Raw genomic sequence first — 25,475 nt, forward strand, 5'->3', positions numbered from 1 at the left:
TGAATGAATGAATGGACAATATTGCCAATGCCAATAAGCCCACGCACTTATTCATTGCCTCCTGCTGCCCACGTTGATGAAATACTTTAAATAAATAATAGGTGATGTGGGCAGCCAACAACCACCAGAAATGACTGGAAGTATTCAAATTAAACTGGGGTGATCGGTTGGTGGTGAACAGGAAATTGACCGTGTTTTAAAATATTTGAAATCCATCATAACCTATTCATGTGAACATAGGTGAGAAGAAGGAAAGTCACAGTGAATTATCATAAACAGTTCTTAGAAGATGAATTCAAAGAAACTCCATTTCCTTGTTCTGACATAATCAAGGTTAAAGTAATTAACATTTTAAATATTTTTTTTCCCAGTTCACATAGTAACCTTATATATTTTACCATTTGGCCCTGAAAACAACACTGCTCGAGGGGTGATAATAGCAGCAATGAGGATTTATGGGGCATTTTATAGATTTAAGGTTCCTTCACTCGCATTATTTCCGCTGACACATTTCTGTTATTCATGCCCTTGCAACTCACACGCCAGCAAAACGTTCTACTCGTAGTTCCCTAAACACAACATTCCGTCTGCTGGGGTGACCTAGTCTGCTGAACCTGCGGGGTGAACCCTATTCACGCTTCACCAGTCAAGAGTAGCCTTCCTCCCTACCCGGCCCATGGACAGAGAACAATTCCCCATCAGGGGCACCATGTTGGGAGGCCCAGAAGACCAATGGGCACCAATGGTGAAAGCCAATGTTTCAGAGAAACTCCTTCAGCCACCTGCTGGTTGATCGGACTCCATCTCCAAACTAGATCCATGAAATTCTGTAGGTACTTCCCAACAAAAACTTGGTCCATATTCAACAAACTCACTTTCTGGATCAAAAACAAAACCCCATTTCTGGATTGCCTTGAGGGGAACTATTGTTGCAACCAGACATTAATCACAGAGGCGGAGAAGATACTAGTGCTCACCTCCAGGCTATTTATTACCCTCCTAGTGCAACGGGTTCTGTGATTTAGGTTGCTTTATTTGGCAACATTTTAAAGACATGTTGGAGGGGTGGAGAGATGGGAGGTAGAGATGCTACTGCTCTGACAGGTGAGTAGCTGGGGGTTTAGCAGAGTGTGAAGGTCATGGACGTGAGAGGAGATCATGTGCAGAAGGGATTACAGAGGCAGAAATAGTGACTCTTGGGAAGTGATTTGATACGGGGGCCAAGAAGGGGTGCAATTTATTTATTTCTTATAAAATTTTTAAAAAGATTTTATTTATTTATTCATGAGGGACACACAGAGAGAGGCAGAAACACAGGCAGAGAGAGAAGCAGGCTCCCTGCGGGGAATCCGATACAGGACTGGATCCCAGGACCCCGGGGTCACGACCTGAGCCAAAGGCAGACGCTCAATCGCTGAGCCACCCAGGCATCCCAGGGGTGGAATTTAAGGAGGATGCGGAAGTGTCAAGCTTCAGGTGACACAGATGATGGGAATGTAAGGATCACAAAGACAAATAAGGACAGGAAGAGAAACTGAGGACAGTTAATTTCAGTATTGAGGCATCCCAATAAAATACCCAACCAGTATTCCTCAGAGATGTCATGGTCATCAAAAACAAGTAGGACACTGTCCTGTAATCTTCATAGCCAAGAGGAGCTGGAGGAGATATGACAACTCAGTGAAATTAGGAATCCTGGATAAGACCCTGGAATAGGGCAGCCTGGGTGGCTCAGTGGTTGAGCACCGCCTTCAGCCCAGGGCCTGATCCTGGAGACCCGGGATCGAGTCCCACGTCGGGCTCCCTGCATGGAGCCTGCTTCTCCTTCTGCCTGTGTCTCTGCCTCTCTCTCTCTCTCTCTCTCTCTGTGTCTCTCGTGAGTAAATAAATAAAATCTTAAAAAAAAAAAAAAAAGACCCTGGACTAGGAAAAGAATAGTAGGGGAAAACTAAGGGAATCTGAGTAAAATGTAAATGTTAGTTAATAATAAAGTATCCATATTGGTTATTAGCGTGACAAATGTACCACACTAGGATGTTCAGAACAGGAAAAACTCAGGTCAGAGGACGTATAAAACCCGAGTAAAGTGAACATAGAGAAAGAAAGCCAAGGAGATGAGGAACCAGGGGGTCGTGATGTCTTATGATACCCTGAGTGAAGTATCAAGAAAGAAGAGCTAAAGGAACCATATGCTGAACAAACTTTGAGGAGGACAAGTGCCCCTGGGCTTGTCAGACTCCTAGCTTTTTTGGTGTGCTCTGAAAAAAAAAAAATCATTCCAGTGCAAGCAGAGGGCACAATAAACAGTTATGCAGTGAGCAGGCGGGGAGGCTGGAGGAACCACAAGGTGCGCAACTCCCGTGAGATACTGAATTCCGAGGGGAGGAAATAAAGATAGATCGCTGGGGAGGCCTTAGTACCTGGGATGCTTCCAGCTGAGGAGGTGACGATGAGACAGGGGAGGCCCGAGAGGGGGTCACTGGTGGGGCACAGCTCCAGGGGCAGCAGAGAGGAGGGGACCCGAAGCACACCATGTCAGCCTTAGGGACAAGAAGAATGTGTTTGATGCAGAAGGAAGAAGCTATGATGAGTACAAGGGGATGTGACGGGGAAATGGCGAGACAGGGCAAGAAAGTTGAGGAAGTTCAGAAATGAGGGGGCAAAGGAGAGAGTGAGTGAGAAAGGGCGATCAAGCAAGCACTTGATGTGGACAAACTGCCAGGGTCACTAAGGCTGGGCGGCCGTAGGAATCCAGAGGAACGTCGGATCTTCTGATTTCTGTGTCACTCTGCACACGCTGTTCACAAGAGAAACCTGCGCTTCCTTATCTATGAGCGAGATGCAATTCCTTCCCAAGGGATGTTATGAAAAATCCTGGGTAAGCTTGGAAAAAAAAAATCTGTGTGCTGAAAGATAACATCACAATTGTCAAGCTAGTAAATCTCGACCCCAGGATCCCCAAATTCTCATAGACTTCACCCAACTATCATGGACAGCCTCTGGCTCCAACGTCCCCCTTCTGGCCTCCCACAGGAGGTAGATAAGCTTAAGGTACTGTGAGATTTGACCAGGGATCTGGGAGGAAGTCTTCCCACTCCCTCTTCCAGACAGAGGGCACCTGAGGCGATGAGGGGACGGAGTGAGCCATCAGTGGAACAGGAAAAAGACTCAGGTCTCTGACACCCAGAGCTGACATTTAGAGGGTAGACCCAATGAGGACGGCAAGCTCTCAACTCGGGGTCATCATGCTCAATACCTTACATTTTAAAGTGAGGGCAAAATATTCTCTTCTTTAAGATGGTCACATTTCTTGCCTTACCGACGCTCATTTCTGTTGACTGCACCAGCACTCTCCTTGCCCCGGCCGGATTTCTCTGTCATCGATTTCCTGTCTTCCTTTCTCCACCTCTCCAAGTTGTCCAGTGCTACCGATCTTCCCATCTCTCCAGTCTGCCTATCTCCTCCGCTCCTTCCCATTCCCAAATTCCTCCTGGCTCTGACCCAGCCTATTAAAGTGATCTCCTAATTCCTTACTCCTCCAAAGTGTGAATGGGACAGCGTCAGAAAGCTCTGGGGGAAATGCAAATTCTCAGGCCCTGCCCCAGACCTGCTGGATCATTATTTGCATTTTAAGAAACTCCCCCTGGTGACTTGGGTGCAAAACTTTGAGAAGTGCTAGCCTAATTGTCTCCCACCTCTGTCTGCCCCACTGCTGCACCCAGCTAACCTCATGTTGTTATAGACCCAAGAGGTCTAAAAAAAGCTACACTTTTTTTCTTTTTTGAGAAGAGTGGGAATAGGGGGAATGAGAGAGAGAGAGAGAGAGAATCTTAAGCAGGCTCCATGCCCAGTGAAGAGCCTGATGCGGGGATCAATCTCAAGACCCTGAGATTATGACTCAAGCTGAAATCAAGAGTCAGACACATAACCAACTGAGCCGTGCAGGCGCCCCACTCTTGGTACCCTTGTTCTTCCTAAAGAAGGGGTCCAAGCACAGTTATCACTCTGTGCTTTGCATTAAAATCATATACCTGTCCTATCCTCTTTACTAAATTATAAAGACCATGGAGGCAGGGACCACAACTTTAATTTTTTCTAGTTATCCTCTGGGGTCACAAATACTTAGAAAATATTCATTGGATGAATAGTTCATAAGGGACCAAAGTTAATTCACATTATTAATTGTAAACAGAATGTCATTATCAAATAAAACAAAAGGGAAATATAATATGAGTCAAATATAAATATGCTCTAATAGTAGGTTATACTATATCTTTGTGATATTTTAGATCTTTGTAACTACTTATTTGTACTAATTATTTAATATCTGTAATTAATTATTTAATAATTAATATAAATATTAATATTTTAATATAATATCTATCTAGAATATAACTTCCATGAGGGAAGGGGCCTATCTTCAGCATTCACTCTAATCCCTGGGCCTCAGCAAGGGCCCAACACATGGTGGGCATTTTGTATGGTCTCCTACACCACATTATCAGTTGTAGAGCAGATGAGTCCTACCAATAATGCCCTTTGAAGTTAAAAATAGAGCTACCCTATGATCTAGCAATTGCACTACTTGGTATTTACCCAAAGAATACAAAAATACTAATTCAAAGGGATACATGCATCTTGATATTTATAGCATCATTATTTACAATAGCCAATCTATGGAAGCAGCCCAAGTGTCCATTGTTTGATGAACGTATAAAGAAGAGGTGGTGTATATACACAATGGAATATTACTCAGCCATAAAAAAGATTACAATCTTGCAGTTTATAATGATTTGGATAGAGTTAGAATGTATAATGCTAAGTCAGTCACAGAAAGACAAATATATGATTTCGCTCATGTGGAATTTAAGAAACAAAATTATGAAAGGGGAAAAGAGAGAGGCAAACCATGAAACAGACTCAACTATAGAGAAAAAACTGATGGTTATTAGAACAGAGGTGGGGGGGATGGGTTAAGTAGGGGATGGGGATTGAGGAGTGCACTTGTGATTAGCACAGAGCGTTGTATGGAAGTGATGAATCACTATATTGTACACCTGAAACCAATATTACACTGTATGCTAACTAACTGGAATTTAATAAAAACTTAAAAAATAATAATGTCCTTCAGAGAGTGATACTGTCCCAAATCTATAAAAAAACTGAATGCTATTAGTCACCTCTTTCCTGGGTTTCAAAGAAACGAGTTTCTTTTTTAAACAACCAGAAGTAATTCATTACCAGGCGGAAAAACTTTTCCTTCTTTTCCCATTTTTTCTATCACAATGTCTGGGTGTGGCTTCTTCCAGGAAAAGATCCCTTAAACAAGTTTTTCTTCTGCAGAGCTGGAGCAAATCATAGAGACAACCATCCTTTGATGCTAGGATAGAAAAATCTCTCCTTGTTTCTTGAGCTACTCTTAGTATGCTCTGGACACCTGTTGATCTTATGTAAACCTTTGTTTTGGTTTTGGTTTTATTTATTTACTTATTCATTCATCGTACATTAAAATCCAAAACTGAGTTAGTCATTAAAATCTAGGGTGCGCTGTCCTCATGGGTCTATACAACCTATACATGCCTCTCTACTGTTATTTTCCTTCTCCTTATTCTTACACTTCCATTTTCCCCATAAACATTATGTCCCTACATTCAACTCCTCTACTATCATGTAAATGTACAATGTGTGCTTAAAAAAAAAAGGTAGGTTCTGTTATTGTTGGAATATCTTTCTATAGTTTTCCATTATATTAACTTTGTTAGTCATGCTTATCAGTTTCTGTATATTCTTATTATTTTTTTTTTGTCTGCTTGATCTGTCAATCATATAAGAAGGCTTTGAGGGCAGCCCCGGTGGCTTAGTGGTTTAGCGCTGCCTTCAGCCCAGGGCCTGATCCTAGAGACCCAGGATCGAGTCCCACGTTGGGCTCCCAGCATGGAGCCTGCTTCTCCCTCTGCCTGTGTCTCTGCCTCTCTCTCTCTCTCTCTCTAATACATAAATAAAATCTTTTTTTAAAAAAAGAAGGCTTTGATAAATCTCTCACAATGTTGGATTTGTAAATTCATCCTGTTCTGTCAATATTTTCCTTATGAATTTTAAAGCTAAGCTATTAGGTACATATAAGTAAAAAAAATTGTTTCTAGATGTTTGCTTTGTATATTTTGAAGCTGTGTTATTGGGCACATACAAGTAAAGAATTATATTTTCTGGTCAATTGGACCTTTACCAAAGTTCTGGATTTCTACGAATAGCATTGCCTCAAAGTATGATACTAACTGATAAAACAATCTTTTGGATTGTGATTGTCCATTCTTTTAGTTTCAAACTTTCAGAGCTCTTATGCTTGAAGCATGTCTCTTAAAAACAAATGCATGTCAGTTCAATTTTTAAAAATTCTTTTTTTTTTTGTTTAATTGCAGAGTTAGTCTATTTACATTGGTTCTCATTGTTGATATATTTGGGTTGATTCCCACTATTTTATTTCCTTTATTTTGCTCTTCTATTTCTATGCATTTTTCCTCCCTTCCTTGGACTTAAAGTAGTTTTTATTCAATTCCACTCTTTTTCTTTACTAGTTTGTAAAGTATTCACTTGACTGCACATTTTCAAAATTTTGACATGAATCAAGATATTACAAAGTCCAAATTTAATCAATATCATAACCTTCCTCCCAAATAATAAATAACCTTTGAATGTTTTAACTCCAGTCAGCTTCCTGATTTTCAATATTTTAATTCTATCTTGATATCTTTTAGCCCAAAATAGACATTTTGTTTATTTTATGCAGCCAATATTGGTTTAAACTCACAAGTTTACCTTTACCTTTACTCACCATCCCTTCTTGCAACTTATACTTTCCTTCTGGACTCAATCCCTTTCTTTATGAAGTATAACATTAGAATAAAATAAGCTGGTAGCAACCAATCCAAATGCATTCGTAGTTATAATCAATGTAAATGGGCCAAACTCTGCAGTTAAAAAAATTAATAGAAATCCAAAGGTTGGTTAGTAGTGATAAAAGTTCAACACACCATATACACTTGTATGCACCCAATACTATGGCTTCAAAATACACAATACAAAAATTGACAAAGTTGTCAGCTTTTTAAGTTTCTCAATCTGGGCCTCCCAAATACCTAATTCATATTTCTGCTATATTCATATTCAATCCATCTGTTGGGTCCTTTCTATTCAGTCATTTTAGTCAATCTCTAGATGTTCTTATTCCTGCCTCATGTTTTCCATAGTCTCCCTCATCCCTTTTAGGCCATTAAAAGCTTATTAGAATTATTTTTTTCTGGTCTGTTGATTCTGCTTTGGCAAGTATAGGCTTCTCAGTTAGTTGCTCTTTCTTTTTAATGATGGCATTCCTCACCTATTCTCCCCTTTGAGATCCTTCTTCCTGGGGATATCAACCCAAATGTCCTAGGAGAAGGGGCAAGGGATGGGCCCCAGACATGGTCAGCTGGTGAGTTTGGGACTGGAAGGGGGCAAACCTTCTTCAGGCCAGAGAGGTCCACTGCCTCCCCCACCCCTGTTGGTCACACCACTATCCTCACCTTCAGGCAACCTCTCTGAAGACAAGGGCATTGATCTTCTCGAAGAGCTGTCGTTCTCCATAGTAATCACCTAGCCTCAGAGGTAAAGAGGAGAAGTGCAGGAAGAGAGAATGTCCAGGGACCAGTCAGTCCCCTGTGGCTGTCGCTGTCCCTTTGTCCACTTAACCATGCTTAAAGCTACCCTGGAGTAAGCCCACTCCCCACCGCTACTGGTAGCTGGCTGCTGATTCTCTGCCTTATAGAAGTGATAGAGAAGGAAGTATAAGGGAGAGAAGGACAATTAAAATCTTTGCCCCCCAAAGGTAGCTTCCTATCCTCCCCAATTTTGGCTGCCTCATACCTCATAACACACAAATAAACAGAAAGAAAGACCCAGCCACCTTCCATCATGTTTGTGCTAGTTCCTCAGATCTCTAAACAGCCCTCTGCTTCTATGACACTCCAGGTTGGAATCGCAAGAGGGAGCTGGACTTCCATGCTACTTTGCTACCATGTCTGGGAGCACAGATCTCTTTAAAAGGGCCAGAGATGTATTTATAACCTACATATATTATAGACAAGTCAGCTAAACCAAACACATAATAAAACAACAGATTTTTAAAAACAAATAACCTGACATAACTGAATCTTGGAACAAGTTCTGACCCTATGCCATTTCCAGCAAATGCAGAAGGATGTGATGTTCTAGAAGCTGCAAATATAACTAATATTCAGTACATCATAACCTATACATTTCTCAAAGTCTACAGGCATTTCTTGACATTGAACAGTAAGCCTGTCACTTCAAGGAAAACAACTCATAGTATTTATTGTGATAAATTTTCAGGTTTGATAATGATGCATGATACATTTTGATAAAATGATCAAATTTGAGCAAAATTAGAATTTTGGGAAACTTGTATCACCCTGATCTTGACCACTTTGTAATACTTAAAGATTTTTCTAATGAGATAAGAGGTGATATTAATAAATCTAACTTTTGGTTGTTGAATTATGAATGTGTCAATATTTAGAAGATCTGTGTAACTCAGCAAACCATTTTGTCCTAAATTACTAATGCATGGTATTATAAAATCAGGTATGAGCACAAAGTTCTAAGTTTAAGATAGACACGTGGATTTGGGCCTAATAGATCACTGATCTGCAACTAACAATGAAGAAACTATCCCCTGTTGAGTTAGCAACAAAGAATGTCCACCATTATCTGAAAAGGCTATTAAAATACTTTTCTGTTTTGTAACAGTAAGAGGCTAGGATTTTCTGTATATACTTCAATCAAAACAACAAGCAGTAGCTTAAATGTGAGAATCCACATTTAATCCAGACATTTTTAAAGTTTGCAAAAATGTAAAACAATACCACTATTCTGACCGCTTTTTATTGCTGTTGTTTTGGAAAATGTAGACTTTTTTAAATAAAAATTATTTGCTAGTGTGATGGCTTGTTATTGTTATTTTAAAATGAATTAATAAACATGCACTTTTAAACTTTCTGTTTTAATTTCTAATATGGTAAATAATGATTGATGCAACCCATCAAACACAAAAGCTTCTAGGCATCCTCAACAATTTCTGAGAGTGACTTTGTATCAGGGGTCCCAATACAAAAAGGCTTGAGAATCACTGCCCCAATCATCTTGTTTTTTTTTTAAATTCTTTATTTAAAATCAATTTAGTTAACATATACTGTGTTATTAGTTTCAGGGTAGAATTTAGTGATTTGTCAGTTGCATACAACACCCAGTGCTCATCACATTCCTCCTTAATGCCCATCCCCCAGTTACCCCATCCCTCTACCCTCCTCCCCTCCAGTGACCCTCAGTTTATTTCATAGAGTTAAAAGTCTCTAATGGTTTGCATCCTTCTCTGTTTTCATCTCATTTTACTTTTCCTTCCCTTCTCCTATGTTCTTCTGCTTCATTTCTTAAATTCCCCATATGAGTGAAATCATATGGTATTTGTCTTTCTCTGCCTTATTTCACTTAGCATGATAGCATTTAATTCCATTCATATCATTGCAAATGGCAAGATTTCATTCTTATGGCTGAGTAATATTCCATCGTGCGTATCTGTGTGTGTGTGTCTCTGTGTGTGTATTCATCTCCTCTTCTCTAACTATTCATCAACTCATGGACACTTGGGCTGCTTCCATATCATGGCTATTGTAGATAATGCTGCTATAAACATAGGGGTTGTATATTGTTTTTTAAAGACATAATGGCCATTGCACACTTCACAGACTATAGTGGAGTGTAAACAATATTTTTGGAAACCAAAAAATTTCACTGGACTTGATTTATTGCAATACTTGCTTTATTGCACTGGTCTGAATTGGACTGAACCTGTAATATCTTCGAGTTATGCCTGTAAAGGGTTAATACCTGTCATGCTGGGACTTCAGGACCCTCCAGAATCTTATAGTATCTCTTCCCATTGGTTCCTGACACCGCTATCCTGCTTCTTCAATATTTTGAGTCCTTCTCCTACAGAGAAACCGACTGCATTGTCCTCTGAGCATTCGTGGTGACCTAATGTCAATGAAAACCTTTTCTCTACACTTCTGTCCTCTTCATTGTTGTTTCTTCCTGACACATTTAAGTTTGATGTTTGATAGCCTTTTCTGAAAATAAAAGTGAGATTTTTTTTTTTAAGGCAGAAATGAGGGCCGCAATACTAGCCTTTCTTGTGATTCCTCTCCTACCACCTTGAGCTATGTGGTTTGGACAATCTACCGAACCCCCCCGGAACTCAATCTCCTGCCATGTAAAGTGGAGATGACAATATCTATCTAACAGGTTGTTGTGAGCTTTAAAGGTAATCTATACAAAGAAGCAACACACAGCAGCGCTCAGATATCATAGTTATTAATATATATTATGTATATAATGTATTTAAATATATATATATGTAATATATATATATATTATATATATATAGCCAAAATGGAGGATCTGAGTTCTCTGACTTCTTCAAAGATAATGATCTGAATTAAACCACAACATTTCGCAAGCACTTCCCAGTGACCCAGATAGTTTAGACATAGCTCTACTCTCAGCAAGAGAGAACCTTCCACCATTGGGTGTAAAGCATGCATATTCCTGAAGATTATAATTCTACATGATGCGAAAGCACTGACCTAAGAATCAGGGCTCTGTTGCCGGCTCTGTTGTCAGACTTGCAAAAACCTGAGGAATGATACATAGCTTCAGTTTCCTTATCTACAAAATGTGTGGGAGGACCTAAACAATCTTTAGGGTCTCTTTCAGCTCTCAGATTGTAGGATCCTATTAAGAGGAATAGTCAACATGTGCCTTGATATTTTATTTTGTACCAAAACACTTGCTTTCTGTAAGGCCCAAAATGCTGGATGGGTTTGCCAAGGAAGTTGGAGACTATCTTTGACATTAGGTACAATTTTTGGGATTTTTCTTAGATCTGACTTGGAGGTGAATGGCTTTGGGTCAAGAACCAGTATTTCTTTATCAGGCGCACGAGCTCTTTGTGTACTCTTATGTCCTTTATGTAAGCTTAGTAAATCATCATCCAGAAGTTTCTGTGCTTTGTCAATTTTTCTGGTGTTCATCCCCAATTTCTACTGTATAGATGGAGGAAAGAAAAACACAACCATGAAGCCATCTACTTCTCAGTTCTGGCGGAGCTGCGGGTAAACATCTCTTGACCTTGATTCGCCCACCAAGCAAAGAATCTTATCTCAGATTCTGTCCACATCCTTTTGAATCCTCTTTATTTTCCTTGCCTTTCATGTTGCTCACATGGGCCACAAGGGCCAGAAGCGTTCTCTTTCATTTTGAACAACATCAGAAAAGAAAAACAAATCACCTAGCCCACAACCGTTTTTCACCCACCCACCTTCCCTCCAGCCAAGTGAGTTTTCACTGCATCCTCTTAGATACTGAGTAAGGCTCATGGAAACAGAGTGCTTTGTAAACAGGTTCACTGGCACCCAAGACCAGCTCCCTGCCCACCATGGGACAGGTGGGTCCTTTGGAAAGGGGCAGATGGAGAGGGGAGATGTGGCAGTTGCTGCTACTGTGTGGTTGAGGTACCCGCAGCATCTGGGAGCTTGTCCGAAATCATCTTAGCCTCCACGCTTGCCCTATTAAATCCAAATGTATATTTTAATAAGACCCCCAGGTGACTTGTATGCACTTTAGCATTTGAGAACCACGCCCATAGACAACAAGGACAGTCCCAGTGTTTGTGGAGAATCCACTTTCGACATCACTCTCTCAGATCGAATGATGACTGCCGTGCAAACTTTAGTATTTCTGGCTCACTTGAGGGACACAAAAACATCAGCAGGAAACTCACTTTAGTTCTATTCCCCTTTAAAAAACAAAAGGTTAAAAGATAAAGGAGTAGATTAATACTGGTGGGGCGGAGCTGAGGGCATGTGGAGAAACAAAATAAAGGGAGTGTCACAATTCCAAACCCAAGTAGAAACCTCTGATCTGTATCTCTTGCTCCTATTCTTCTCACTGTGGGATGGGAGCCCCTTATGGGAAGAAAGTATCTCATTTCACCAAGTTTTTCATCTTTTATTTAAAACCCAAGCAGCAGAAGCTGCACAGGTGTCCTTCTGGGAATAGTGGTGGGTAGTTGATGGTATGATCTAATACTTGAGAGAACAGATGCCTGAGAGACCAAAAAGCCAGTTTGAACTCCTAAATCTGTTGCTGTGTGTCATTGGTTGTCATTCCTGTCCTCTATGACACGAGAACTACAAATGCCTAATCGTTCCCAGCCTACAGGGCACGGTAAGATGAAGTTGAGCCTCCAGCAATCTATTGGAGGGAAAACAAAAACAGAACAAAACAACAGCGAAAAGAGAAGAGTGTCCTAGGGCTCTTCACCCCGCCCCCTTCTCCCCAGACCTGTTTGGTGACACTGTCCAGAGGAAGTGGCTCTAGTTACTGTCCCTAATGTCAGCTGAAGAAGCCAAAAGCACACAAGGGGAGTTGCACTTCAGTTAAGTAGGAAAATCCTGGAGGCAGCAAATCTGCAAATATCCCATGGGAAGATGCCCCACGACACTGTTTCAGGGACAGTGATGAAGGTGAAGTATGAGAAGGAAGTGGAACATGTGAGATCCTGCCTGTGTCTTTCAAATTATCATTCATACCAAAACTCCAAAACAAGATGTGAAACACTTTCAATGTCAGAAGAGCTTGATGTAACTCCCTGTTAGTACATGGCAAAGGCCTTGGGATTTTCAGGGTTAATAATAGGTGTTATCTGCCTCTTTTCCCCTCTACCCACATAAAAGGTACAAGAGCTAAAAGGCAAGGCCATATGAATAATACACCTCTGAGCCTATATAGTAGGAGTCCCATCCTGGAAGCCCCATTTTCAAGCTCGGTGCATTAGTCCCCACTCCCCAACACCAAGTTAGTAATCCGAAATTCTTCCTCTACTCCACAGAAAGTAGACATCTGACTCCCAGAAGAGAAAATGACATCTAAATCCAGAATTATACCAATACTTAAAAATTACAGAGAGGAAACTATTTCCCTACCCACTTTCTAAAGAAAATTCTGAAAAGAAAGAAAGAAAAAGAAAGAAAGAAAGAAAGAAAGAAAGAAAGAAAGAAAGAAAGAAAGAAAGAGAGAGAAAGAAGGAAAAAGAGAGAGAGAAAGAAAGAAAGAAGAAAGAAAGAAAGAAAAAAGAAAGAAAGAAAGAAAGAAAGAAGAAAGAAAGAAAGAAAGAAAGAAAGAAAGAAAGAAAGAAGAAAGAAAGAAAGAAAGAAAGAAAGAAAGAAAGAAAGAAAGAAAGAAAGAAAGAAAGAAAGAAAGAAAGAAAGAAAAAGAAAATTCTGTGTCTGCCTCCTGAGCTTCCAGGCCCACTGTGGTGTGAGCCAGGGGAACGGGTAGAACTGGGAACATAGAACAATTTCTGTTAAAAAGTCAGAGCCGATGGAGAAGCAAGAAATGGATCTGGAAAGAGATACAAGGGTTAAAACAGAGAAAATCCCCCGTTAACTGAATTTCAAGAAAGAATATTCAGAATTTTTAGTGAGTAAAACCAGGGAATGAATGTGGTTGCCATGCTGTGTGGGAAGAGATTTTGTAAGTGATAATACAAGGAAAAAGTATTTAAAGACATTTTGCTGAGTCACATATGTAGAAATCTTCTTCTTTACTCCTGTGCAAGGCTTCAGAATAGACAGTGTTTTTGATTCTTCTTTTTTTTTTTTTTCCTAGATGTTGTACTGCTGTTTTTTTGTTTTCTGTTGTTGTTGTTTTTTAATGCTACCTAGGAGGGCTAAAAGTATCCCAGATTTACTCCAGTTAGATTAAAAAGAAGGAACGTTTCAGGGTTACATTTCCCACACTCTCATACCTCCCACTTCCTTCAGATAATATCTGGAACACCCTTGGCAAGGCACTCCAGAGGAGAAGATTATAGTCAAGCTCTTTACCTGTTCTTAGCTCTGGATCAGAGAAGGTTCAGTGCTTCTAAATTCCAGGAAAGATGCTTTTATGGAAATGAAGTCTGTGGGAGAAAGAAGTTCTGGAACTCCCCTCGTCCCCATATGATGGATGTCCTTAGATATTCAGGCAAATTTGGGATGACTCTGGGAACTTCCATGGTCTTATTTAGAAAAGCATACCGTCATGTAATTCAACAGTTTTTAAGGACACAAAGTTGCCTCAAAAGCAATTTGCCTTAAAAAAGATGTAGGTGTTTAGAAACATTCTCGGTTCATGATTAAGTTGTCAGATTCCGAATGCTTCTGAGGTCAATCCTTGATTAGTTGTGCTAATGAATAATTACGAGAGTTGCTAAGTATACTTCTTACTGATTTCCCTGAGGGCAGAGTGAGAGTGAAGTGCAGTTCTTAAGTGTACAATTTGATGAGTTTTCAAATATGTACACCCCTGTGATCAACATTTCCATCACTTCCTGCCTTCTTACAACCAGTCCCACTCACCACAAGCAACCACTACTCTGATTTCTTCGTGTATACTGTTTCCCGTCTTTTCGCAAGCTTCATACAAAGGGAATCAAACTGGATGTAAGATCTTGTGTATATCTTCTTTTGTTCAACACAATATTTTTGAGATTATTTAAAGCCACTACAAAGATTTTGTACAAGTCTTCTTCTAAACATATGCTTTCACTCTTCTTCAATAAATACCTTGGAGCGGAATAGCTGGATCATAGGGTAGGGAGGTAGCTAGTTACCTTCACTGAAAACAAAACAACTACCAGCTTTCCGAGGAAGGGTATCATTTTACACTCCCACCTCCTCTCCCACTTCTGTTGTTGTCAGTCTTACCTCTAATAACCTTTCTGGGTGGAATATTCCATGGTGCTTTCCAGTTTGCTTTTTTTTGATGTCTGATGATGTGGAGCATTCTTTCAAGTGCTTGTGGATAATCACCTGTCTTCTTTGGAGGAGTGACTTGTTCAAGTCTTTGTCCATCTATTTAGTGGGTTGTTTGCATTTTGGTATTGATTCATAGTTCTTTAGGTAACGTGGACACAAGGCCTTTTGTCAGAGGTATGTGCTGCAAACACCTGCTCCCAATCTATCACTTTTTAAAATTTTTTCTTAATATCTTAGGATGAGCGGAAGTTTTTAATTTGCTTTTCTTTTACAGTCGGTGTGTCTTGGGTCCTCTCTAGGAAATTGTGGCCTATTCCTAGTTTGCAGAGCTATTTGCCTTAGTTTGCTCTTAGAAGCTTTATAGTTTTAACTTTTATGTGTGTAACTATCATAGTTAAATCTAAGGTATGGATTTTTTTATGTTTATATATAAAATAAAATTAATTTCTGTATGTGGAGTAAGGTTTTTTTCCCCCATAAATGTATCCATTTTTTCCAGAGCATTTGTTGAGAAGATCTTCCTGTCTTCATTGAACTGCCCTGCATATTTATAAAACAATTAACTGAATGCACATGTGTGAGTCTATTTCTGGCTTTTCTATTCTGTTCCATTACTCTATTTGTCTATCCTTCTACCAGTATATACTGCCTTGGGTACTGCAGCTGTATAGAAAGTCTTGGTATCAGAAGATGTGAATTCTCCAAATTTGTACATTCTTTTTAAGATGGCCTTAGAAATGCTAGGTCTGTTGTGTTTTCAAAGAGGTTTTAGAATCAACTTGCCAAATTTCTATTAAAAAATGCATTGGATTTTTAAAAATTATGATTGTATTAAATTTGTTGATCAGTTTAAGGTAAACTGATGTCTTTTTTTTTGAGCTGATGTATTTTTTTAATGAATCTTTCAATCCATAAACATTGCACATTTCTACATTTATACAGTTTTTAAATTTATGTTGGCAATGTTTCAGTGTTTTCAGTTCAGAAGTCTTACAAGTTTTTGGAAAATATATTCATGAGTATTTCATTATTTTTGATACTATCATAAATGAAATTGTTTTAAAATTTTTTAATTTTCTAATTGCTTACAGTACATAGAAGTAACCACAAGTGATTTTTGTATATTGAGACTCTAGGTTTACCAAGTTGTAGTAGTTATTTTTCAGATTTTTTGATAATTTTCTATAAGCAATCAAGTCATCTGTGAATACTATTTATTTTGAAATCTACTTTCTGATATTAATGTAGCCACCCCAGCTTTCTTATGCATACTTCTGCTAATATATCTTTATATACATCTTATTTTCAATCTATCATTGTCTTTGTATTTAAAGTATGTTCTCTTATAGACAGCACAGAGTTGGGGGCCTGTTGTTTTTCCAGTCTGAAAGTTTCTTTTTTTAAAAGATTTTATTTATTTACTTATTTGAGAGAGAGACAGAGAGACAGAGAGAGAGAGAGAGCACAGAAGCAAGGGGAGGGACAGAGAGAGAAGCAGACTCCCTGCTGAGCAGGGAGCCCAATGTGGGGCTTGATCCCAGGACTCTGAGATCATGACCTGAGCTGAAAGCAGATGTTTAACTGACTAAGCCTCCTGGGCACCCCTGAAAGTTTCTTTTAATTTACGTGTTTACTTTATGTTTCAGAAAATTACTGATATGGTTGGCTTTAAGTCTGCCCTCTTGCTACCCTGTTTCCCAGGTGTTCCATTTGGTTTTGTATTCCTCAGTTCCTCCTTTTCTCTCTTAATTTTGGCTAACCAAAAAAAGTATTTTAATACTCTATTTTATGTCTTCTATTGCCATTTTAGCTACATACTTTGTATTATTATTTGGCAGTTTCTCTAAGCTTTTCAGTATGCATCCTTAACTTATCATGATCTCTTTAGACATAATATTGTATTATTCCATATATGATACAAAAGATTTATGATAGAAACATTCCACCTACCCCAACTTTTATACTGTAGTTATTTTATATTTTACATTTACATGTGCAATAAAACTCACCGTGCACAATTATTTTTATTTTAAATAGTTCTCTTTCAAAGAATTAAAAGATGATCTTTCCATTTATCTAAAAATTTACCAGCACTCCATTCCTTCCTGTAGATCTGTATTTCTAACTTGTAATATCCACATAGCCAGGAGAATTTCCTTCAGCATTGTCTTCTACAACACAGGTGTGCTGATAATAAGTTCTCTAAGCTTTCGTTTATCTGAAAATATATTAGTTTCATCCTCATTTTTTGAAAGATATTTTTTCTAGGTAGAATTCCAGACTTACGTTTTTTTTTTTTCTTTTTACAACTTTGAATATGTTCTGCCATTGTTTTCTGACTTCCATTATTGATGCTGAAGAGTTAGCCATTATTCACTGTTGGTCCATGTAGTAGTGTGTCCTTTTTCTCTGGCTACTTTTAAGATTTTCCAATTATCTTTAGTTTTCAGCAGTGTGGCTATGATGTATATAGGTATGGTTTTCTTTATATTTACCCTGGTTGGAGTCCACTGTTTGGAGCACCTTGGAACTGTAAGTCAATTTTTGTCATCAAATTTCAGACATTTTTGGCCATTATTTCTTCAAATATTTTTTCTTCTCCATTTTTACTCTCCTACTGCTTTGGGACTTCAATTAAATATGATAGACCATCTTATATTATCCCACAGGTCACTGAAGGTCTATTCAAATTTTTGTTTAAAATTTTTTTCTTGGGCAGTCCAGGTGGCTCAGCGGTTTAGTGCTGCCTTCAGCCCAGGGTGTGATCCTGAAGACCTGGGATTGAGTCCCACGTCAGGCTCCCTGCATGGATCCTGATTCTCCCTCTGCCTGTGACTCTGCCTATCTCTCTCTCTCTCTCTCTCTGTGTGTGTGTGTGTTTGTGTGTGTGTGTGTGTCTCATGAATAAATAAATAAAATTTAAAAAATAAAAATAAATTTTTTTCTCTGTCCTCGTCAGTTTGGATAATTTCTATTGATCTGTCTTCAAGGTGTGATGAAGCTCATTTCGGATATTGTAATTTTTAGTTCTAGAATTTTTATCTGGTTCTTTTTTATAGTTTTCATTTATCTTCTGAGATATCTTATTGGTTCACTCATTATGGCCGAATTAGTAGTTGACAATTTTTTTACTCAAAGAGCCAGAAAGCAAATATTTTCAGCTAACAGACCAAATAGTCTCTGTTGCAACCACTCAACTCTGCCTTTATAGCACAAAAGCAGCCACAAACAAAACGTAAATGAATGAGTATGGGTTTGTTCCCATAAAACTTTCTTTATAAAAATAAATGGCAGCCAGTTGTCTGCTAATTCCAAAATCTTGGTCATTTTAGGGTCTGTTCCAATTGATTCCTTTTTACAAATGGGTCACACTTTCCTATTTCTTAACATGTCCAGAATTTTAAAAAACTTGCCAGATATTATGAATTACACATTTTGGAGAGTCTGGAATATGTTGTTTTCCTTTAAGAGTTATTGAACTCTGTTCTTACAGGAGTTAAGTTGCTGGTTCCTCCTCCTATTTGTCAAGTTTGGTTTTAGTCTTTATAAAGGTGGGTCTGTTTGGGGGAGTATCCAAATTCCAGCCATGCCAGCATCCTAAAACTCTGATTTTTTCCCTCCTCAGGTCAGTGAGACCATGGCTCTGCTTGGGTTCCACTTTGGTTCTACCTGGCAGGAAAGTGGCCATGAAGGAATCCATGGCAATGGTGGGGTTCACTTCATGTTTCCCTCTTCTCGAATCATAACAGACATTGCTACCAAATGCCTGAAAACACTTTTTGCACATTTTGTCTTGTTTTAAAGTTGTTTTCAGCAGGGGGGGAGGGTAGGTTTTGGTACCAAAATTTTGTCATGGCTGGAAGCAGAAGTCCTCATTGCTTTTTTTTTCTTCCCTTCAATTATTTTATATAGCTCAGGGAATGTCCATTCCTCATAAGTTGCTCCTTTTTAAAAATTTGACTTTATGGATTAAGGTAATTTTAGGTTAACAACAAAACCAAACAAAAGCTACAGAGATTCTTCATATACTCCTGATTTCATTCATGCATAGCTTCCCACATTATCATATTATCAACATCCCCCACCAGATGGTACATTTGTTTCAGTTGATGAACCAACATTAACACATCATTATCACCCAGAGTCCACATTTTACATTAGGCTTCACTCTTGGTGTTGCACATTCTAAGGGTTTGGGCAAATGTATAGTGACATATATCCACCATTATAGTAACCTACAGAGTATTTTCACTGTCTCAAAAATCCTTTTACTCTGCCTATTATTCATCTTTCCCTCCTCCCTAACACTTGGCAACCAGGATCTTTTTACTGTCTCTATATTTTTATCTTTTCCAGAGTGTCATATATCTGGGATAACACAGTATGTAGCATTTGAAATTGGCTTCTTTGACTCAGGAATATGCATTTAAGTTTCCTCCATGTCTTTTCATGGCTTGATAGCTCACTTCTTTTTAGCACTGAATATTTTATTGCCTGGATGAACCACAGTTTACTTATCCATTCACCTACTGAAAGACAGCTAAACATAGCTTCCAAGTTTTGGCAATTATGAATAAAGCTACTAAAAACATCTGTGTGCAGATTTTTGTGTAGACATAACTTTTCGACTTCTTTGGGTAAATACCAAAAAGTGTGATTGCTGGATTGTACAGCAAGAGTGTGTTTAGTCTTGTAAGAAATTGTAAAACCCTCTTCCAAATAGGCTGTGCTATTTTACATTCCCACCAGCAATGTATGAATGTCCCTGTTGCCCCACGTCCTTGCCAGCATTTGGTGTTCTGGTTCTTGGCCATTTTTAAAAGGTATGTAGTGGTATCTTGTTGTTGTTTAGTTTGCACTTCCCTGATAACATATGACGTGGAGTACCTTTTCATGTGCTCATTTGCCATCTATATACCTTAGTGAGGTAGCTGTTCGAGTCTTTGGTCTGTTTTAAAAACCAGGTTGTTGGGGGCCTGGGTGGCTCAGTCAGTTAAAGCATCTGTCTTCAGCTTGTGTCCTTATCTGGGGGTCCTGGGATCAAGCCCCACATTGGACTCTGCTCAGTGATGAGTCTGATTCTCTGTCTCCCTCTGCCCCTCCCCTCTGTATTCTCATTCTGTGCTCTCTCTCAAATAAATATATAAAATCTTTTAAAACATTAATTTAAAAAATCAGATTGTTCACTTTCTAATTGAGATTCAATACTTCTTTGTATACTTTAGATAATAGCCCTTTAGCATATATACCTTTTGCAAATATTTTCTCCCAGTCTGTGGCTTGTTTTCACTGCCTTGGCAGTGTCTTTTGAGAGCAGACATTTTTTTCTTTTAATGAGGTTCACCTTCTCAGGTCTTTCTTTCACGGATTGTGCCTTTGGTGGGGGTGCATATAAAAAGTAATCATTAAATCCAAGGTCATCTAGACTTCTCTGATCTTCTAAAAGTTTTATAGTTTCATGTTTTACATTTAGGTCTGTGATCCATTTTGAGTTAATTTTTGTGAAGGATGTAAAGTCTGTGTCTGGATCCATTCCTTTCCATGTACATATCCAGTTGTTCCAGAACGATTTAATGAAAGGACTCCACTTGCTCCATGGTATTGCCTTTGGTTCCTTGCCAAAGATCTGTGACTATACTCATCTGGGTCTATTTCAGGACTCTCTCTTCTGTTACATTGGTCTATTTGTTTATTCTTTCACCAATACCACATTGTTTTGATTACAATCAAATCAATGATAGTAAATCTTGAAGTCAGGTAGTAGTGTAAGTCCTTCAACTTTGTTCTTCTTCAATATTGTGTTGGCTATTCTGGATTTTTCCCCTTCATATAAACTTTAGAATCATTTTAGAATCAGAATTGACATCCACACAATAAGTTACTGGGAGTTTTATTGGAAATGCATTAAATCTATAGATCAGGGATGCCTGGGTGTCTCAGAGGTTGAGTGTCTGCTTTTGGCTCAAGACCTGATCCCAGGGGGATCCCTGGGTGGTGCAGCGGTTTAGCGCCTGCCTTTGGCCCAGGGCACGATCCTGGAGACCCAGGATCGAATCCCACGTCGGGCTCCCGGTGCATGGAGCCTGCTTCTGTCTCTGCCTCTCTCTCTCTCTCTCTCTCTCTCTCTCTCTCTGTGACTATCATAAATGAAAAAAGAGAATCTTTAAAAAAAAAAAAAAAGACCTGATCCCAGGGTCTGGGGATCAAGTCCTGCATCAGGCTTCCCGCAGGGAGCCTGCTTCTCTCTCTGCCCATGTCTCTGCCTCTCTTTCTGTGTCTCTCATTAATATATTAAAAAAAAATCTTTTTTTAAATCTGTAGATCATGTTGAGAGGAAGTAATATAGTGGCAATATTGAATCTTCCTATCCATGAACGTGAAATATCTGTCCATTTATTGAGTTATTTGATTACTTTTGTCAGAGTTTTGTAGTCTTCCTCATATTGTCCTTATAGATATGTTGTTATAGTTATACCAAAGCACTTTATTGTGGTGCTGCTAATAGAAATGGTATTGTGTTATTAAGGTCAATTTCCATTTGTTCCGTGCTGGTATGTAGCAAAGCAATTGACTTTTGTATATTAGCTTTGTATCCTGTAACCATGCTAAAATTGCTTATTAGTGCCACAAGGGTTTTTGTCTTTTCTTTCAGCCTGTCTATGTAGACAATCATGTCATCTGCAGAAAACCAAAAAGTTTTATTTCTTCCTCATCTGTACATCTTTTATTTCCTTTTCTTTTCTAATTGCATTAGCTAGGACTTCTAGCACCATGTTGAAAAGTGGTGATGAGAGGGAAGGAATATCCTTGCCTTGTTCTTTAATTTTTTTATTATTATGCATATCTTGTCTTAGCAATAGGTTTACCTTCTGATACTTAAAACATAGGTGGGTACTGATATACAAGTACCAGTGAGTGGTACTGAGGATATGGACTGTAGAGAGAGATGACCTTTTGCAGAAGGATAAGGTTGAAGGTAAAATTCAGCCCAGCCTCCATCTGAGGTACCATTCTCCTTTCCTGAACAGAGGAAAAAAAGGAAGGAAGAAGAACAGGCATCTATTCTGTGTCTATTAAGTATGGGGTGCTCTGCAAGTTACCTTTGAATGTTATTTCATACAATCTTTAAAACAAACAATAAAATGATGATGATGATGATTATGCCCAGTTTACAGAAAAAGTGGGCAAAACTCAGGTAAGTAAAAGGAATGACACTATATACCTAGTAAGCTGGTAGAGCTAGGATCTAGAAGCCCATTTTTCTCCCCTTTCCACCATGCTACCTTTATTGCCTTATTATGATGATTATATGATTACCAGTATTTATTGAGTATATATGTTACATATTCCTTTACAGTCACTGGCCCTTTGAGCCATTCAAATTATTTCTATTTAGTTCCTTCCTGGTCAGAGGTGGAGTGAGCTGTCCACACTCTCCTCATCTTCTGTTATTCAGGAGATCAGGAGTATCCTGAGTCTTGGATGAGGGTAGCCTTCAGTATGGCAAGATGCTGGGCACAGTGTAAGGACAGAGAGAGTGATGACTAATAAGCAATCAGTAGACTATCATCTGTGAGCAATGAGTGAAGCAACCAGTCTGGATTTAGTGCCTATACTGGTGAATGGAGAGGCTGTCAGTGCTTTCTCAGATTTTCCTGCTTCTGTGATTCTTCCTATCCACTTTCTTTATCTAAACTGTGGCTTTTCCCTAAAAATCTAATCTCTTGAAGCAGGACTTATTGCAAGATACACAATGGATTCATTTTTCTCATTTGAGCAGTGCCTTTCCACCCACCTTAATAACTTGGGCATTTGGCCACTATTTCAGGTGTCCTTGGTGGGAAACCAGAGTCCATTTTGGAAGGGGCTGAGAAAAGGTCAAGTCTTTGTGGTATGAGAAGGAACTTGGTAAAGTCAGAGATGGGTAGGTGGGTGAAAAATACACATTTCTTACTCACATCCAGACTTTGGGTGAAGCACTTTATATATATTTCTCAAAAAGCAAAGCAAAGAATTTATTATAGAAATTCTGACAATCCTTATTTCCTGAAAAGTATTTCTCACAGATGCAATGTTGTCCCTCAATTAAACTTACATGGCTTTCCTCTCTTCCTTTTCTCATATCATTTGGTCCTCTTCTCTCTTTCCATACTTGCTCAGCATGAGGCATATTCAGAATAAAACCTCATTCATTTCTATTCATTTAGTTTGAATTATATTGTAATTTGGACAGGAACTTGATTGAAGTCAAATTTTGAACCATTTCTGATACAAAAGTTTCTAAAGGACAATGGCAACAGCCTAGGGTTCTCTCTGGGAAAATGTGGGGTACCCATAAACCTTTTAAATAAAGTGAAGAAATGTGTGATGAAATCATTACATGGTTAAGTATGTGAGTGTGTGACTGGAACCTCCTGAATTCCTAACATGCCTCTTTTTCTTTGCAGACCTCTGTGATGATGACCCACCAAACCTCAAACACGCCACATTCAAAGCTCTCACATACAAGACAGGCACGGTGTTAAATTGTGATTGTGAGAGGGGCTTCCGCAGAATAAGCAGCTACATGCATTGTACAGGAAACTCTAGCCATGCTTCCTGGGAAAACAAATGTCAATGCAAAAGTATATGTAAGTGTTTCCTTTTGTTTACCGAGGGAAATAGAAGAACTCTAACAAGAGGGAAAGAGCTTCAGCTTTTGTTCACTCAGCCCTATAGATGAAAACTGGGCAGCCCAAACTCTACAATAACTCATCTTAGTGGTTTCTGGAAAATAATTCACTAAACAAATGTTTAAGAAATACTTCCCAGTTCCAAGGAGTGATCTAGGCACTCGGGATACGCAGCACTCAAAGAACTTATATTCTGCAGGGAAAGAGGGTACGGATGTTATACTAATAATTACTGAACAATTAGAAAATAAGTCTAATTCATGGCAATGTGAATGCACTTATTGACACTAAAGTATACATTAAAATGATTAATATTGTTTTACACTACATATATCTTATCACAATTTTTAGAACTAAAAATTAAAAAGAATAGTCAGAATGCACCTATATAAAGAATAATAAAAATAATAGCAACCCCAGTGAGTATCTACCTGTAGGGCTGTATTAACTCTTTTGCATTTTGCTTTCCAAAGCTCACATCTCCTATCACCCGTATGCTGACTGGTGACATAGACCTATCCTAACTCTACCTCCAGCAACATGGCAGCGTGAAATCCCAACAACTCCCCATGGCTCCTCTGTCCCCTCTCCTCTTTAGTGTCCATCTCCACAACCCTAAGGAAGAAGGTCTGGACAGAAAAGTGGAGGCAGTGGGTGAGGCATTTCCTTCCCTGATGAGAGTAAAAAGGGAAAGGAAGCTCATGCCACTGAATTCCAGAGTCCTACCTATTACCGAAATTTTCACTCTGGCTGCCATGGGCTCTTTCAGGCATTTCTTTGGAGGTAAATATATGGTCAAGCAGGAAGTATTGTCAGTTCAGTGTCTTCCCAGCCCAGTGTCAGGAACTGACATTCCAGAGCATGAGGAATATTCCCCCAAACACCCCTGTCCCCCAAATATTGCTGTCTCTTGTTCCAGTCCTGCAAGACCCTGGCTGGGCTTGGGAAAATCAAGAAGAATAACAAGCCCGTAGGCAGGTCAGTCTGGTATGTGGCAAGACCCCAAATCTTCATTAGGGAAGCAGAAAGGAAGAGAAGGCTATTCCTTTCAAATTTCTTCATTTCTGGATTTCAAAACCTGGCTTGAGAGCCCTGTGGCCCTCAATGTTGAATGTGATTGTAATCGGTGATGGACTAAGGGTCCTGAACCTCATCGTTGCTGGTGAGGCTGAGCAGAGAAGGCCACTTGCTCAGAGACTGTGGGTGGGTCACCTCGCTGGAGTGGAATGTTGAGGGAATGACCCCCGACGGGCTTTCGAAACCTAAGTTGATCTACTTTTGCTGGTGTATGCTCTTCTTTGAGTCCTGAAAGCCCAATTTCTCTACCAGGTGTTTTGTCTACTCTGTGATAATGGAACACAGTGAAACGTGGTGGGTCCATTTGTCCTTTTGTTTCTTACCTCTGGAGATGGTGTCTGGGAGCCACCGTGAGTTTTGTTTCAGCCATGCCATGCATGGACTCCAAGGTCTGGAGATGGCTGCTCTGCTGAAGCATCCTGCTGCCTCTTTCCCCAGCAGAGCCTCCCCAGACTCTCAGCTAGAATCCCAAGCCCCTCGTGGCAGTGCCCATACTCAACTCCTTTGCCAAAGTCTTCACGGTAGAGAGGAGTATGGTAGGAGGTTTCTCTTGTCCTTGCTTTAAGATTGAGTCCCTTCAACTTACAGATTAACTGCTTTAGGGAGGTAAGGGGAGAGAGTGGGTTCTGTGTCACCTCATTCCTCACTGGATCATGCAAACACCCACGCACCAGGGTGGCAGGTGGATAGCCAGAATGGAGTCCCTTTTGGGGAGACACACAAACACCAGAAAAATCTTTCAGTTCTTTTAGAAACATGTAGTAGGCCACACACATCATGCACAGGAATACTCTCAGGCCAGTGCTGAGTCAGGCGT

At 39.3% G+C, this 25,475-nt stretch overlaps 1 protein-coding gene and 1 long non-coding RNA gene across 3 annotated transcripts in view; one reads left to right on the top strand and one right to left on the bottom strand.

Annotated features, from left to right (window-relative positions):
* Positions 1–25,475, bottom strand: part of LOC144313891 (uncharacterized) — a 74,574-nt gene that overhangs the window by 38,869 nt on the left and 10,230 nt on the right. The window lies entirely within an intron of this gene.
* Positions 1–25,475, top strand: part of IL2RA (interleukin 2 receptor subunit alpha) — a 54,127-nt gene that overhangs the window by 15,319 nt on the left and 13,333 nt on the right. For both annotated transcript variants that reach the window (XM_077897307.1, XM_077897308.1), the window contains exon 2: positions 23,357–23,539. In XM_077897307.1, coding sequence (XP_077753433.1) covers positions 23,357–23,539 — 183 coding nt within the window. The remainder of the gene's footprint in view (positions 1–23,356; positions 23,540–25,475) is intronic.

Source organism: Canis aureus, chromosome 5, assembly GCF_053574225.1.
Source record: "Canis aureus isolate CA01 chromosome 5, VMU_Caureus_v.1.0, whole genome shotgun sequence".
Taxonomy (NCBI): Eukaryota; Metazoa; Chordata; class Mammalia; order Carnivora; family Canidae; genus Canis; species Canis aureus.